This window comes from Delphinus delphis, chromosome 5 (assembly GCF_949987515.2).
Source record: "Delphinus delphis chromosome 5, mDelDel1.2, whole genome shotgun sequence".
NCBI classification, from domain to species: domain Eukaryota; kingdom Metazoa; phylum Chordata; class Mammalia; order Artiodactyla; family Delphinidae; genus Delphinus; species Delphinus delphis.
Genome location: NC_082687.1, coordinates 31,512,380 through 31,528,594, shown reverse-complemented (window position 1 = coordinate 31,528,594; position 16,215 = coordinate 31,512,380). Strand labels below are relative to the sequence as shown.

The window sequence follows — 16,215 nt, the reverse complement described above, 5'->3', positions numbered from 1 at the left end:
CTGGTTTTGGAGAAGAAGGCAATATCAGTGTTAGAGAATAATATTCTTTTAAGACTTTATCATATGTAGTTATGTAGACTGAGGCACATGAAAGAAAACTCAGTTGAATGTCAATTTCTGGTCCCTGCTTTGCTCTAAGCTAGCTAATCTTGAGAAATACGTACTCTCTTTGAGCCCAATTGCTTTGTCTGTGAAGTGAGGAACATTTTCAATTTGTTCAGTTTCATTTTCTTTTGTCAGTATTATTCCTGACCTTAAATCATTTCCATTCTCATCAAGGAAATCATACAATTTAATGTCAAAATACATTAGCTGTCACATTTTGTTTTACTGACTTCAACTTCAGTCTCACTGATTATTGATAAAAATGTAAGTTATGTATATGATATATCTGACATTATATACTGGTAAGAAGAAATAAAAGAACATCCTTAAATTTTACATAATTTTTTTTTTTTAGGATATAGGATTCTGTTTGTTGATGTTTGTGTTTCATATGATACAGTGTCCTAAATCATACAAAAAGTTTTCTCTAAAAACAGTTTAAAATTAGAATTATAAAAAGCAAAAATGTGCTTTTATTAATACCTCATTTATTAATATTTCCTGTATGGCAGAAGTTTTAGATTATGGGTGCTTAGTTTTTTTTTGTGGGACTTTATAAACTAATTGTTTTTTTTTTGGAAAAATTGCTTTATGAAGCCTTAAGAAGCACTGAGTATAATTAAACTGTAGTCCAGAGTTAGATACAATTTAATAATAGTTCAATTCCAAAATAAAAGTTATTGTAGGTGAGACCATGAAATTTCCTAACACGTGATTTTAATAGTTTGCCCTAAATTTTCTAAAACGACTCAGAGGAACCAATATTTACAGTAGATGGCATATTTATGAAAAATCTGACATCACCTATTTCATATATATATATATATATATATATATATATATATATAAAACCTAAGATTATACGACCTAGGAAATAGATGTTGTATATCTCAACAGCAATACTAGAATGCAGAGTTTGAGACTGGGATTTATAACGTGAGATTTGGAAAAGGAGCAGACATCTTGTTTTCAAAACCTGAAGTTTTTCTCAAGACCGAAGTCAACATTGTAACTGCCACAGAACAGGAAAAGGGAAGCTTTTCTCGCTTTACTTGTTCATCTGCATCAGAAAGTCCAGTATCCCTGAGATAGGAACCACTGCAGTAAGAAGGGAGTGAATAGGTTCTCCTAAAGGAAGATTGTTACTTCATTATGCCTCTGCCCTGGTCACCAGGAGTGAACTTTGCATTTCCCAACCTAATGCTTGGCAGCACCGAGACGTTTCAGTAATGGTTCATCATAAACCCAGCATTCTCCATCTTCATGAAATGACCTGTCTCCCGTTGAATTTCCTTTTGTTTCCTTTCTCGGGCTTCTGCTCTTTGTCTTTCTTCAAGTCTGTGCTTGGCTTCAGTTGCTGCATCAGTGTCTCTGATTTTTAAGTTGAAAGTGACATCCTTCCAAAGGCAGTGGGTTTCACACTCATTCTGATCTTCCAACTTCCTCACTTTCTTCTTGATTATAGGCAACTTCTTGGTTGCCTATAAAAACTACATTTTCCCCTGTTGAGTATTTTGCATACATTATACCATTCCATTCCCCATCAATTGAGCAGAAAGATTTCGTGTCATTTGGAGAAAAAATCTCAGCAGTAATTCTGTGCTTCTTGCCCCCATAGAAAGGTTTAGTGTGGAAGACGATATTGGTACTATAGCCAGTTTTGGAACAATTAATATTGCATTCTCCGCCTAGTTCCACGCAGGGCACTGTGTGGAGAGACCTTCCACGACCATTGCGGAATGTGAGAATGTAATGTTCATCATAAGGTACTATTTTACAGCCTGAACCATTCGGTCTGTGGCATCCTTCTGGTCACTAATACTCACAAACAGGTCCGGATGTGCAAAAAAGTCTGCATACATTTCTAAAAGAGATCTTCTTTCAAGAATAAATGTTGGAAGAACTACCTTAGTAAGATCCATTCCAAGCCTAACCTGTGACAACAGATGCAGGATAACACTCTTGTGCTCTTCCACTGACCCTGCCTCCCCTTCATCATCTCTCTCATCATGTGAATCGAAAAGTTCAGCATCACTTGTCCCATTGGACATGGAAGAATTAAGTGATTCCGTGGTATCTGGGCACTTTAGACTATTCCCTAAGCTGCTGTGTGTCAAGACTGAGGCAGATCCAGAGGAATCTATTAAGTGCTGTGGGGATGAGCCACTCTGATGGAATTCATCCACATCATAGAATTCATCTTCACATCTAGAATAAGAGAACTCTGGGACTGTGTTTGGAGACAAGTTGACATGGCTTGGAGAAGTTAGACTGCTTCTAGGTGGTGAGTGCCCACTGCCTGTACTATTTGGTGTTGGAGTCTGATGATGTCCCAAGGTAGCTAATACGGGTGCAACTGGTAGAGAAGATGGATGCTGCTCTGACTTAACACAACTGAGCAGGTTCTGGAGGTAAGACAGTCTGGGAAGGCATTGTGTTGATCACACGTTCCAAGGGACTAGGTTGATATATTGCACCTACAGGATTAATAGTACTTTTAGCGATCTGCAGCAACACAATGCAGTGTTTGATTGATTCTACCATGCTATTTGTTGTCTCTTTGAGAGTTGCAGTTTTCTTTCTCTGTTCATCATCTTTGCAGTTTTGAAGTTTGTCATCAAAAAGCTTTAACTGTTCTATCAAGATTTGTAGGTAAGCATCAGCCTCTGTAAGTTTCTTATCAAAGTTCTGGACACTAGGAACAAATCCTGAATCAAACCCCCAGGGGGCGGCGGGAAGGAGGCAGGGAGAGAACGATATCCATATTCGTGCCCGATATTCGTGCCCGCGGCCCCGGCAAGAAGCAGGGTCCCTGGGGACTCAGGAGTGGGAGCCGGCCCCTCCCTCTCCCAGGCCCTCCGGGTCTAATTAGCAAGTAGCCATCAAGAAAGCCATTCGCCAAGGCCCCTGCCTTCTGTGCCTCCAGGGGAGAGAGCCTAGGGCCGCTTCCGAGCACCCACTCTTCTCCACCGTCTGCCGGATCACCGGGCTGCTGCGCAGTCGGTCCGGTCCGGTTCAGCCGGTCCCCCGGTACAGCCCTTCGCCCCCTGTGTAAACTAATTTTTGAATGTTTTTTTCCCCCTTAAAAGTGTTTAATAGTTGATTCTGATTTCCTATTAATTATTGGATAAATATTATTTTAATTAAGTCATTAGCTTATTTAATAGATTATTACTAGGAAGAACACATTTTCTAAAAATACTGTTTTTTAAATTAATATCAACAGAAAATGAAAATTTCCTCTTAGTTTCTATATATTTATTACTATTTTCCACTCCCAGAATGAGTCAGAGAAGTCCAATTTTTATGTAAGTCTATCAGTTAGATATTTTCAGCCTCTTCAAATATTCTGGAATTCCTGTAATTTGACTTTCAGTTGTGTCATTGAATATTTTTTATTGGCTGTGCTTTAAATCTGATTCTTCTACTTGGATTTTCCATTATTGACCAGGTCTATCTTTAAGAGTCTGTATTATTTTGAAAGCTGTTTACGTGCTACACTGTAAATATGAGTCAGTTTATTGGCTTAAGACATTTCTTCTCTGTTCCCCTCAATATTACACTAAAGTTATACAATGACAGTGATTTGTATTTTTATTATTCATAATTGGTAACAGAAGTGTTCTTCAGTGACCAGGTACTGTTTTTGAAATGCCGGTTATAAACTTTCTATTTGTTGATAGGCTGGCTGCTTACCAACAGTCTCCTCCCTTTATGCACATTCTTTATGCTTTGTTTTATGATCTTGGTTCTCTCATTTTTTTACTTTGTAAGTTGCTCTTAGTATGTCATTTAACCTGTTTCAGTCTTGTAAAAATATGCCTGTTAGGTTGGGTACACAAAGGGCAATTTTCTTGGGGCCTGCATTATCCCAGGCAGTGTCCCTGATTTCATGCCATTCTGTGAATAAACATCCAAGTGAAAAACGTTCTCGTTAGTGTTACGAGAGCTAGACTTTAGATACAGTTACTAAAGCAAGATTTTGATTCTAGCCTTGAAGAAATCCTGTGTATAGCAGATTTACTTTTATATACACAGGGGTAGTGTGTGTGTGTGTGTGTGTGTGTGTGTGTGTGTGTGTGTGTGTGTGTGTTTGTGTGTATTTTTTCATTTGTGTAGGTCACTGTGTTTCAGTATGTTATTTTTAACTTGATTTCCTGTGATATTTTCATAGTTTGTCTTTGACATATACTAGCCAGCAAGATTTTGATGACCTTTATTTTCTGTAGTTTATCTTCTGAAAACAATGGATATATATATTCCTTTTTCTAAGGAACCCTACCTGCTACCTCAAAGATAAAGTTTGTATTGTGCTTGCCTGAGTTGTAAATAAGAACCACTTGACTTTTACTTTTATTTTTTTTCTTCAAAAGCATAATAACATTTTATTTTTAATTTTTATTTTACACTGGAGTATAGTTGATGAACAATGTTGTGTTAGTTTCAGGTGTACAGCAGAGTGATTCAGTTATACATGTATCTATTCTTTTTCAAATTCTTTTCCCATTTAGGTTTTTACAGAATATTTGACAGAGTTCTCTGTGCTCTACAGTAGGTTCTTGTTGGTTATCTATTAGAACTACTTGACTTTTAAAAGCCGCATTTAATATATATTACATCATAGTTTATTGATTACATTTGATCATCAAAATCTCTTGCGTGAAAGAAGGTTCCCTTCCTCTTTCTCTAGAGGGCTATTTCATGTCTTTCTCTTCAAATTTGTAACATCACTCTCAGCTGATAACCTTACTTCTTCCTATTTTACAAAGAAAAGGAAAAAATAATTGAAGGAATGAGCAGGGAACTTCCAAAGACTCTGACCACTATAAAAATCTACCTGCTTCCAACTGTTCCCACATTGAGAAATATGCTAAAAAGAAGTAAAGTATTTATATAATACTATACTGCTTTTCCATCTATGACCGTAAATGTAGTATCCCCTTTTCTAACTATCCCCTTTTCTAACGTTTGAATGCTTTCTCATCACCCCCTTTTTAATTACTTAAGGATATCACTTCACTATTTCTTCTCTCTTGATTACATTATTGACTTTTTTGTTTTGTGCTGGATCATTCTTGTCAGTGTACAGATATGCTGCTAGTTCGCTAGTCTTAATCAAGAATCTTCTCTTGACCCCGTTTTCCCTACCAATTACTACTCCCTTTCTTTTGTTCCCTTTTGCATCAAACTGCAAACTCTTCCATACCCACCATCTCTATTCTCTTTTCCCAGTCTCTTAAATCTACTTTTATCAGACTTCAACTAACGAAAACTCCTCCTATTACTAGTGACTTCCATGTTACTGAATCCAGTGGTCAGTTCTCTGTCTCCATCCTACTTGATCTCTTGGCGGTAGTTGTCATCATTTACTTTCTCCTGCTGGATATGCTTTCTTAACTTGGCTTTACGGGTAACTCTGGTTCTTGGTTTTCCTACTTAGTCACCTTTGCTGGCTACTTCTCTTCTTTTAGAATGTTGGAGGGTCTCAGGGGTCCATCTTTAGAACTCTTCTCTTTCTACATTTATACTTCTAGAGTAAGTAGAATTTAAGAATTCCCCCCCCCCACACTGTAGCTTATTTCTTAGAAATTGTTGATTATAGAAGAGAAAATAAAATACTGTTATTTAAAAACTATCTTTTGGACTTTCTTGACCCCATCTTAAAGTTTGCCATGAGAACTGTGGACCTTTGGGGGAGTGACCATCTAGGGGCAAGGGTTGGAGAGGTGGATAAGGCTGTTTTATTTAAAGATCATTGTGATATAATGTAGTAACTCTTAGGGCATGATAGAAAATGGATATTGTATTTCCTTATCTCATAAACCTTAAAGGTATTTTTAAAAGGAATTTTATATAAACTTGTGTAATGTGTTGGCATTATTTTCTGTAACCTCAAGCATGTCCATATAGGTATCTGCAAAGGATGAAATTTAAAAAGGAACGTTATGAAAAGATTCTATATCAGATCAAATTTTAGAGCCACGGTTAAAAACATAAAAGTAAACATGCTTGATGCATAAAATTTGAGAAATACGGTAAAAAAATGAATTAAAACACCTATCATACCACTGCCTAAATGCAGTTTATATTTTGAAATATTTCTTCAATCTAGTCTTGTGCAGTTTAAAAATCATTCTATGATCATATAATGTCCATCATTTTGTGAAAACGTCCATGTTTTCACAATTTTTTTTATGAACATTATGTTTAGGGATTGTACTAAATATATCCCATCTCATGGGTTCATATGTCTTGAACATTTGGGTTTTGATTATTTTAATTTACATTTATTTTTGTTTTTTGTTTTTGTGGATAAAGCTGCAGTGAGCATCCTCTGCATCATTTTTTTTTTCTGTTTTAGGATTACTTCCTTAGGATAGATTGCCAGAAGTGGAGTGACTGGGTCAGAGGGTATGAACTTACGAATGGTTTTTCTTTTCTTTTTTTGAAATAAAATTTTTTATTTATTTGATGTCTAGTTGATTTATATTCATTATGAAAAATGAAAATCATAGTGATTATATTTGGTAACTGTCAGAAAACTGTGTCTAAAGGCAAGGTTCTGTGATCCGAAAAGTTTGGGAAATTCCTAAAGTTAAAAAAAAAAGCCTTTTAATCTTGGTTTATCTCAGCATTTCCTGAACTTAACTGAGCATTGAATAGGTTTTTTTGTGATACACTTCTTAACATTTTGTGGAAGTTTGACAAAGGGTATAGTTTATGAGCTACTGATCTAAAATTTAAAAATGTTTTATTGGTTAGATTATGTTTTATTGGTCAAAGCAACTAAACTATAAACCTTTGTTCTAAAATTATTTTTAAAAGGAGATTAAAATAAAGCTGTTTACTATATGATTTTTGTGTATGTCTTTATAAAGTCTCATACTTTTATAATTTAAACTTTCTATACTGACTCCAAAAGAACATCTTAATGTCTCCATGGCATCAAATACTTTTTACAGTCTTTAATGAAATTTGGAATATAGACATATAACATAAAAGTAGAAGATAATGTAGATTGTACAAACCTTTTTTCCCTCCCCCCATTTTTCTCTACAGAATGTGAAAACCTTTGCATCTTCTGATAGTCTAGCCAAGGTCCAAGAAGTAGCAAGCTGGCTTTTGGAAATGAATCAGGAACTGCTCTCTGTGGGCAGCAAAAGACGACGAACTGGAGGCTCTCTGAGAGGTAACCCTTCCTCAAGCCAGGCAGATGAGGAGCAGATGAATCGCGTGGTGGAGGAGGAACAGCAGCAGCAGCTAAGACAACAAGAGGAGGAGCACACTGCAAGGAATGGTGAAGTCGTTGGAGCAGAACCTAGACCTGGAGACCAAAGTGATTCCCAGCAAGGACAATTGGAAGAAAACAATAACCGGTTTATTTCAGTAGATGAGGACTCCTCGGGAAACCAAGAGGAACAAGAGGAAGACGAGGAACATGCTGGTGAACAAGATGAGGAGGATGAAGAGGAAGAGGAAATGGACCAGGAGAGTGATGATTTTGATCAGTCTGATGACAGCAGCAGGGAAGATGAACATACACATAGTAACAGTGTCACAAACTCTAGTAGTATCGTGGACCTGCCTATTCACCAACTCTCCTCCCCGTTCTATACAAAGACAACAAAAGTAAGTACATTTAGTCTGCTCTTCACCTGAGGAATTTTACATATCCGTATTAATTGTAACGAAACTTTCCTCACAGTCTTTGTAGTATTGCAAAATTAATCTTCAGATGTGTAGTAATAAAATGAACTAATTTTTGTTTTACAGAAGGTATTAGAAAGTATTAGAAATAGAAATACTGATAATGGGACAATGTTATTACACATGGAGAGAGGGTATTTGATCCTATTACTATGAAAAATCATTAATATCAAATTTCATTATCAGTTTTGTCCCTGGGACAGAGGTTAGTAGGTTGCATGTAGTGGAGAGGGTTGGAGTGAAACATGGTTTGTGTAGATCAAGTAGTGAAGGCTCTTTTCTTATTTACCAAGTGCAGCTGGGCTGGTGGGCTGTGTATTCACAGGTGTTACTCCAAGGCAGTAGTTACTGGAAGCTACCTCACAATTAGTTTTCTTATTATGATGAATAAGATATATCCTTTGTAAATAGTTTTCTCTTTGTTATGTAAACAAGGTAAAATTACAGTCTGAATATTAGTATTTGGTTGTTGGGGAAATCTGAGTAGGTATTTTTAAAAGTTAAAATGCTAGACGCCGACGTATTTAAGATTATGAAACATTTTTCCTACTTTATAAAACAACAAGAATGTATGGTGCTGTCTTCACTGCTTGTTTTCTTCTAGTTATTTTATTAAAGTTAAAGCATTTAGGAACCCCAGAGGATTTTTTTTTTTTTTTCCTGATTCCATTTTAGTGGAACACTCCATTTGCTTCTCCAGGCAATTTGAATATTAAGTATAGGATAACCACACCATTTTGGTTGGTATTTGACTGTGAGAAATAGGAGGTGATATGAAGATGCACTTAGATTCCCAACTTTCGCTCAAGTTACTGCCACGACTTCCCTTGCTTGCAGTTTTCCTTTCCTTTTGTTCCTGGGAGACAGCTCTGTTGGATCTGCCTCCTTATCTCATTTAGCTGGTGGTAGCCCATGGAAACTAGCCATAGCCATGTTTTAAAAGGTGGACAGTTAGACTCTTGTCTAAACTAGAGGAATCCTATCAGTTCAGGGACTTGGTGACTAATCTAGTGCTGAGAGACAATTCCATTTTATACAGTCCTTGGAGGCTGTGCCAGAGTTAAGGACTGGATACACTGTCACTATCACACACCGTCATTGCTTCCCAGAATTGTCCTTGCTGGATAGGCAGGGAGCTGCTGTCTGAGGTGGAAGCGGGAAGTGTTTGAGTAAATATGGAATTGCCAGTGCTAATTCTGTGGGGTGGCATGTGGGCTTCTTTCCTCAAAACATTCCTGGAATTATCACTTAAAATTGCGGTCATAACAAGGGGCAGGGATTGTGGAGAGAAAGAGGAAGCATTGCTCACTACCCAGTCTTTCTATTGTATTCCCTTTCCCCCATCAAATTACAGTCAAAATGAAATGATATAGTGTCTGGGCTTTGCTTCAAAATAATACCAAAGGGGAGAATAGGAAGGAGGGTATAGATTGGCCATGAGTTAGTTGCTAATTGTTGAAGCCGGGTTATAGGGACATGGGGGTTCATGGGTATTCTATGTAGTTTTCCAAGTATGTTTAAAGTTTTCCATAATAAAAAAAAATTAAGTTGTAAAGAATATGAACACACACACACACACACACACACACACACACACACAACCCAAAGCTGGAAATGAGACTTTTCTTTACATACCTTGGTCTTGTTCACTAGCTCCTCAGTCATCTAAGTGCTGACTTCTCTTCTGCATTGACATTTATTTTCTCTGTATTTTGGTGCTATTGAAATTACAGGAAATTCAATAAGGACATCATGTGCATTTTGCTGGAGTTAGAATTTATCTTAATCAATATTTTAGGCAGTGTTGCTAAGCAGTGGTCTATATAAAGAGGAGAGAACGTAAAAAGAATTATATTCAGAATGAATGAGGTATATAGCATAACTTCTATCCTTTTTTTCCCTTCAGGCTTCTTCGCTCATAGATCTTTATCTTTGCATGCTTTCTGTTTCTTTATCATTTAGAAATTAGGTAAAAATCATGAATATCCATGTAGAGTAGACTGTGAGTTAAACAATTCTTTGGAAAGGAGCATTTTAACTGAAATAATATCTTACTTATTTTACAGACATTAAAATAAATAATGGCTGAGGTAGTTTATCCTCTTATTCGCTTACTTGTAAATTTTACAGTGAATCATTTATTTAGCCCATAAACAACACACAAACAGATTTAACATCATCCTCTTTAACTTGACCTGCAATAAAATAGCTTAGACACTCGGTTTAATAGTTGAATTGCTGTATCAGTTTTGCTTCGGCTTGTGAACCTTAAACTCTTTCTAAAACATGTTTATCCCTAATTTCCCTAGCCTGTCTGCAAGTTTAGATTTTATTTAATTGGTTTGATCTAAGAAGGAAGTGGCTTCAAGTGGTGGTTTTCATCCCTTTTACCATCCCTGTCTCAAGGTGTTGAAGTGGTGCTTTGGAACTCAGCCAGATGGCTCTAACACAACCAATGGCAAAGCTCAAACCTTTTATAGTGCAATTTGCCCAGCTTATATACCTGATCTCTTGATTTCTCTCCCTCAAGGTTACTATCTCAAAAGAGGAAATTTATATCTCTCCTGTTTTTTTCTGAGGATTCAGATGGAGGAATAGGGATTTAGTATTTAATTACATTATCTTATTTAAGAAAGAAGTTTAATCAAAACTAAGCCTTTCAGAACAATGCAAAGCTATCAATGAATTCTGCTGCATTTTAAATTAAAAACTAGAAAGCCAGCTAGATGAAATGTATCATTTACCTAAAGGAGAAGTCATCATAGTGTTCAGTAGGAAAATTTCCAGTATACAGATTTGACAGATGCTTTATATTTCCCTTCTCTTCAAGATGAAACCATAAACAGAACTTTTAGATATGTCTTATACAGATTAGCTACCTCCTTAAAAACAAACATACTGAATTTAAGTCTGTTTCCCCTAGTGACTCTTGAGTTGTGAACACAATTATTGTGTTATACATACAAGGCCGCAGGAGTGGACTGAGTACTAACAGCAACAGAGCTAGATGTGTTCATGTGTTTATGTGAGTGTGTGTGTGTGTGTGTGTGTGTGTGTGTGTGTGTGTAAAATGCACTTTTGATATGCTGTTTATCTTGAGGTCATTTGCCTTAATAAGTATGGCAAGAAGAATATAAAACTATTTGATTGCCAAGGCAGAGATGCCCTTCTAATAAGTAGGATGTCAATCTGAGATTGGCTCGTTTTCCTTTTTGTTTGTTCTTGAAACGCTTCTTCAGGATCATTCCCAACAACATTTTATTTTTTCAACAACATTTAAAAAAATCACCTAGTACTGTGTTACTTCGAAAGAAAATGTCGGTCACCCATGTGTATAAATCTTTTAACTACAGTAAACAGGGGGAAAGCTCTCACTGTTTCAAAATTACTTTATTTTGGAGCAGCTCCAAATTATTGATTATTATAAACATAAGACACTTTAAACTCTTGATCATTATAAACATAAGACACTTCTAAACCCTAAGCCACAATTTCTTTTAAATCCTCTTAAACTATAACTTTTGAGAAGAGTAGAGGTATAATAAGTATTTTTAAAATCCCATTTTTTAATGTTAACATGGGATTAGCCTTCTACAGTCTTACCCAGCATACCTTTCAAATGTTTTTGTTTGTTTGTTTGTTTGTTTGTTTTTGGGCAGTTTCTTAAACATACCCTTTGGACCACTATACTTATTTGGCATTCCTGAACATGCTATATATGCAAATATGATATTAATGAGAAAAACCATTTTTGGTCCTTCATTGTATTGGGCTTTTCTTTGAAAGCATATTGGAAACTATCAAAACTCTTAGGACAATCTTTTTTCCCTCTAGTCACCAAAGATTTATTCTAATGGGAGTCTATGGCAATAATATAAATTAGAAATTCCAGACTTTCTTAATGTTAAGAGTCAAGGACAGTGGCAGTCAAGAATTGGTGCTTATTAAGTCCATACTTAAGTTTGTTTGAACTTGCAAACAAACTTAAGTAAGCAGAGCTTGCAGAGAGGCCAACACCCCAAAATTTCACTGTAAGTGGCAAGAGATTTTAAGACAGATCTGCCTAATTTCAGAAAAACCCTTTCTTTCCATGCGCTATGCTGCCCCCTATGGTAGAGTTTGGCAAACATTACTAAACAAGATCTTCAGCAGAATTTTAAGTCTCTAGGTTCTAGGCTTTGGAGTATGGTGGTTTTCTAATACCATATCACATTTGAAATCAACAGAGCTATCCTTTAGAAAGTACAGATTGCTTAGTTAAATGCTTTTCTTTGTGATATTTAACAAGTACTGTACTGAAGTTATGAGGGCTCAAGGCTAAAGTTATAACAGGAAGAAGTGACAATGAAATTTGTGACTGGATAACAGATATCAATTCTCTCTGGATTCCATCAAATGTGCTTCTTAATTAGTGGTTGTGTGCCAGCTATTTCTGTAAGTTTGGTTAGTCTGCCTGCAAATTTGAAATTCAACTTGCTTCCCCGAATAGAAATGCCCATCTCTTCAGTTTTAACTCCCTGTGTCAACAGTCTTTTATATATATATATAATTTTTTTTTAAAATCTTGTTTCCTGAAGAGATGCCCAGCCCATACTAAAGACTTCTTTTCCATGTTTAATGTAGAGTATCAACTCATTTTCTACTAAAATGAAAAGCAAATGAGATTACCATCAGGCCAGATCTTGTATCCTCCTGATCTTCTCATGAAGAGAACCATGTTTGAGCACCGATTTCTGCTTCTTCCATGTCTATCATAGTGCGTTTTATTTGTTCTCACATAACTTCATTCCTTATCTCAAGTTAATATATCTTTTTTGCCATCCTGATTGTTAGATTTCTCCTGGTAACTAAGCCTTTTTTTTTTTTTTTTAGCTGTGCCGCACGGCACGTGGGATCTTAGTTCCCCAACCAGGGATCAAACCCACACCCCCTGCAGTGGAAGCGCAGAGTCTTAACCACTGGACTGCCAGGGAAGTCCCTAAGCAGTTTTTTTAAAATCCTTTTTCCCTCAAATAAGAAATAAGTGTTTAGTAAAAATATGTATATATTCAAAGAAGCAGTATGTTAGTGTATAAGAGGCCTGAGACTTTCTTGTCTCTAGATTCAAAACAATAGAGGAGCTAGGGACAAGGATCACTAACCAGTCAGGGGATCAAAACTACAGTTTTGTTTCTAGTCCAGCATTTTTCAGCTGCTCCCTTGAGCCAGACCTACTGGCAAACTTTGTAGGACAATGTGGGTAACAACTGAAATCAAGTAGGGTTCTAAATTCTACTTTATTTAGGTAGAGTTCTAGAGAGCGATGGCCATGTCATGAAGTCCCTGGCCTTGTCTTGTTCTTGTAAGACAAAGAACCAAAGTTTAAATTCTGTTAGGTGGAGAGAGGTCCAGAGATCAGTCATCTTGAATAACATCCACTAGGAAACATAGCCCAACAAATAGCCATGCCTCCTGCATTTGTGAAGGAGAACAGACTGGAAACATTCACTCAGCCCAGTTTAACCCAATTTTAAACATGTGGAGAGGGTGGAAGCGGAGGGAAGGGGACACACTGGAGGAGATGGGTTTCCCCTAACTTAGTAGAGTGAAAAGAGCTTTTCAGGCTTGAACTTGAATTCTGATTTTGCCGCTCATTATATGGCCATAAATATGTAATCTCATTGAACTGTTTCCTTATCTGTAAAATAAGACTATAATACCTACTTCACAGGGTTTTTATAAGGATTGAGTAAAATAATTTATGTAAAGCAAGTAGTGTAGTGCCTGGGACGTGCAAGTAGTTTGCAGATGTAAGCCTGTGACCTCATTTTGTCTGTCTCTTATCCTTCATCCCTAATCTCACAGAACACACTTCATTCCCCACAGAAGATATCAGTCTATGTACTTTTTATGACCTTTAGTGTTCAGTCATCATATCACCCTCTAGTGGAAAAAGTTATTAATAGAGAAATAGATAAATACTTTTAAAAGGATGCTCAGGAGGAGTGGGAGCATATTATAATAAGTGGGCTGATTTCTGATAAAAATAAGAATAGAACAAATTTCCACGGGGATGCTTTTCACAGATCGTCCTGGTTGATAGGTAGGCATCATTTCCTTCTATTAGAATTTGTCAGTTTCTCTAAATTTTCTTCTTTAAAACATCTGTATACTTTAAATGCTTTGTGAATTTTACAACTGGATGCCCAAATGAACTTTAGTTTATGGTCAATTTCTAATTAATTCCTGTTAGTGCAGTTTTAAAAATACTTATTAACATTATTTTAAACCATAATAGCTCTCATGTTGGTCATGTTTAAATCTGTTATCCTGTTCACTGCAAATAATTAATTAATTATGGATTTTAATTATAGACCAAAACAAATCTTCCCACAGAATGGAGAATTTAAAAAATTTTTAATAGTGTTCCATTGATTTGTACTTTATGCAGATGATAACCTTCTCTGAAGTATCCACAAATACCAAAGATAGTTATACTCAAAATGTTTCTGAGGCAGATTATTTCATATGTATATAATAAAAATGAACTGATGTTTATTCATGTTGTTTTTGTTGGTGATAAAGAAGAGGGTATGAAAAGGATAAAGGGGTTCTGTTTTTACTTTGGTAGGTAACTCCAAAATTAAGTCTCAAGGGCCCATCATTCACCCAGGCCTCAGTCCTGCATTTCTACCTGTCTCTTGGGCATTGTCACCTGAGCGGTCCACTGAAAGCTAAAACTACTACTGTATGTATTTCTTCCTACCAGTTTTTAATTTTCCTCTTTAGATTTTCTAGTCTCTTAATATCCTAGTCTTCTGTTCATTTGGTGAAAAAATGGTTTGACTTTTTCTTATCGTCTGAGTCTGTGGGTTTGCTGAAGAGTTTAACACATATGAACACTTGATCTTCCTTTTTCTTACCCCCAGGCACTTGTAAGATAAAAATTGAAGGGTCATGTTTAAAAATCTTAAGAGCATCTTTGCTTAATGTTTCTGTTTGCACCAGGCTATAACGCCATGTCCTTGACAATGTGTTGCCAGTATGAATTATTGGATGAATTTTTAAAAATGAATTTTTGTTCTGTGTGGATCAGTAACCTCAATTTTAAGTATCTGGTGCTCCATTTCCCCCTGATGAAGCCAAATCCATAGGTGGACACTTGAAGTGTTTCACAATCTTACCAATTTTTTTCTACCTGATTTCATCTCCATTTCTCCCCTTGCTTTTAATAAACTCTAGCCAGATCCTTCAAATTCCAGGCCAAATTCCATCTGTGTCTTTACACCTTCCTAGAATTAGAAAATTCAATTCCTTGAACCCGTTGTTGGTTCTCTATGTTACAGTTCATTTGGTGTTACCTTGTGACTCTTGCGGTAAGTTTTATCTTGAATTGACATTTAATTCTTTTATTTTTTGAACAGTAGAAATTTGATGTATTTGTTTCTAGTGCTGATTCAGGTTGAGAATTGAAGTTTCACAGATTGCAATGTGAGCAATTCTCATTTCACCTCTTAAGATGTACCCAAGCTAGACTATAAATTATAAATAAGCATGCCATTTAAGTTTAGTTTAAAACTCAGATATTCATTATAAAGATAGTTACATTGAGGAACATTATAATAACAATTAGCAGTTGACTCCCCGGAGGAGAAGTTAAAACCCTAGTTTAAGAACTGTGTTGCTAAGATGCAGAAATCAATTGCGGGTAACTTATACAGTCATTAAAAGTCATATTTTTACAGGAAATTTAATAACAGGAAAACCTTAAAAATATAACATTTACTAAATATATAGAACTCAAAACTATGTATATAATATGATCCTAACTATGAAATAAACATACAATAATCTATATATATATGCATGGGAAAAGATCAGAAAGAATTAAACCAAATGTTAGAAATTATCTCTGAATGTGGTTGAGTTATTTCTCTTTTTTCTTATATACTTTTCAGAATTTCCCAAGCTTGTTATAACAGGCATATATTACTGTTATTTATTAGGGAAAAAAACTATATCTATTAGAAACCAGTTTTTATTCTACTTACTTAGTCTTTTTAGGTAACTTTCATAATGTATAATGCTCCAGTAGAAGACTGGATAAAAAGACATCTTTCACAAGTAAGGGCATTATATAATGATCTCTTCATGAAAATGCAGCTGAATATAGTGGGAAAAAAGCAATGAAATCTTTAAAAGTTCTTTGAATAACCAATTCTTCACCTCTCTAGGACTCAGGTGCCATCCCGGCAATTCTCTAAGGTCACCTTACCACATTATTAGAGGAGGAGTAGTTAGCATGGTGGTATCTTTCTTTGTTTTCAAGACATTTATTTAATATATGGTTTCTTCAGAGTTACTTAGAGTAGCCTTGGCAGCACTTTTGGCTGTCCCTGAAACATGAATATCTTTCATTTAAAC

The 16,215-nt window shown here is 35.8% G+C and overlaps 1 protein-coding gene and 1 pseudogene across 5 annotated transcripts in view; one reads left to right on the top strand and one right to left on the bottom strand.

The window, feature by feature from the left end:
* The window catches only part of FBXW7 (F-box and WD repeat domain containing 7), a 205,975-nt gene that overhangs the window by 107,027 nt on the left and 82,733 nt on the right, over positions 1-16,215 (top strand). For 2 of the 5 annotated variants that reach the window (XM_060012157.1, XM_060012158.1), the window contains exons 3-4: positions 6,467-6,516; positions 7,165-7,734. The exons of 1 other annotated variant lie outside the window; for it this stretch is intronic. In XM_060012157.1, coding sequence (XP_059868140.1) covers positions 7,234-7,734 — 501 coding nt within the window. In that variant the 5' untranslated portion in view covers positions 6,467-6,516; positions 7,165-7,233. The remainder of the gene's footprint in view (positions 1-6,466; positions 6,517-7,164; positions 7,735-16,215) is intronic. 2 more of the 5 variants (XM_060012161.1, XM_060012160.1) reach the window with 1 other exon arrangement.
* On the bottom strand, positions 1,875-2,814 carry LOC132425330 (oxysterol-binding protein-related protein 9 pseudogene; annotated as a pseudogene).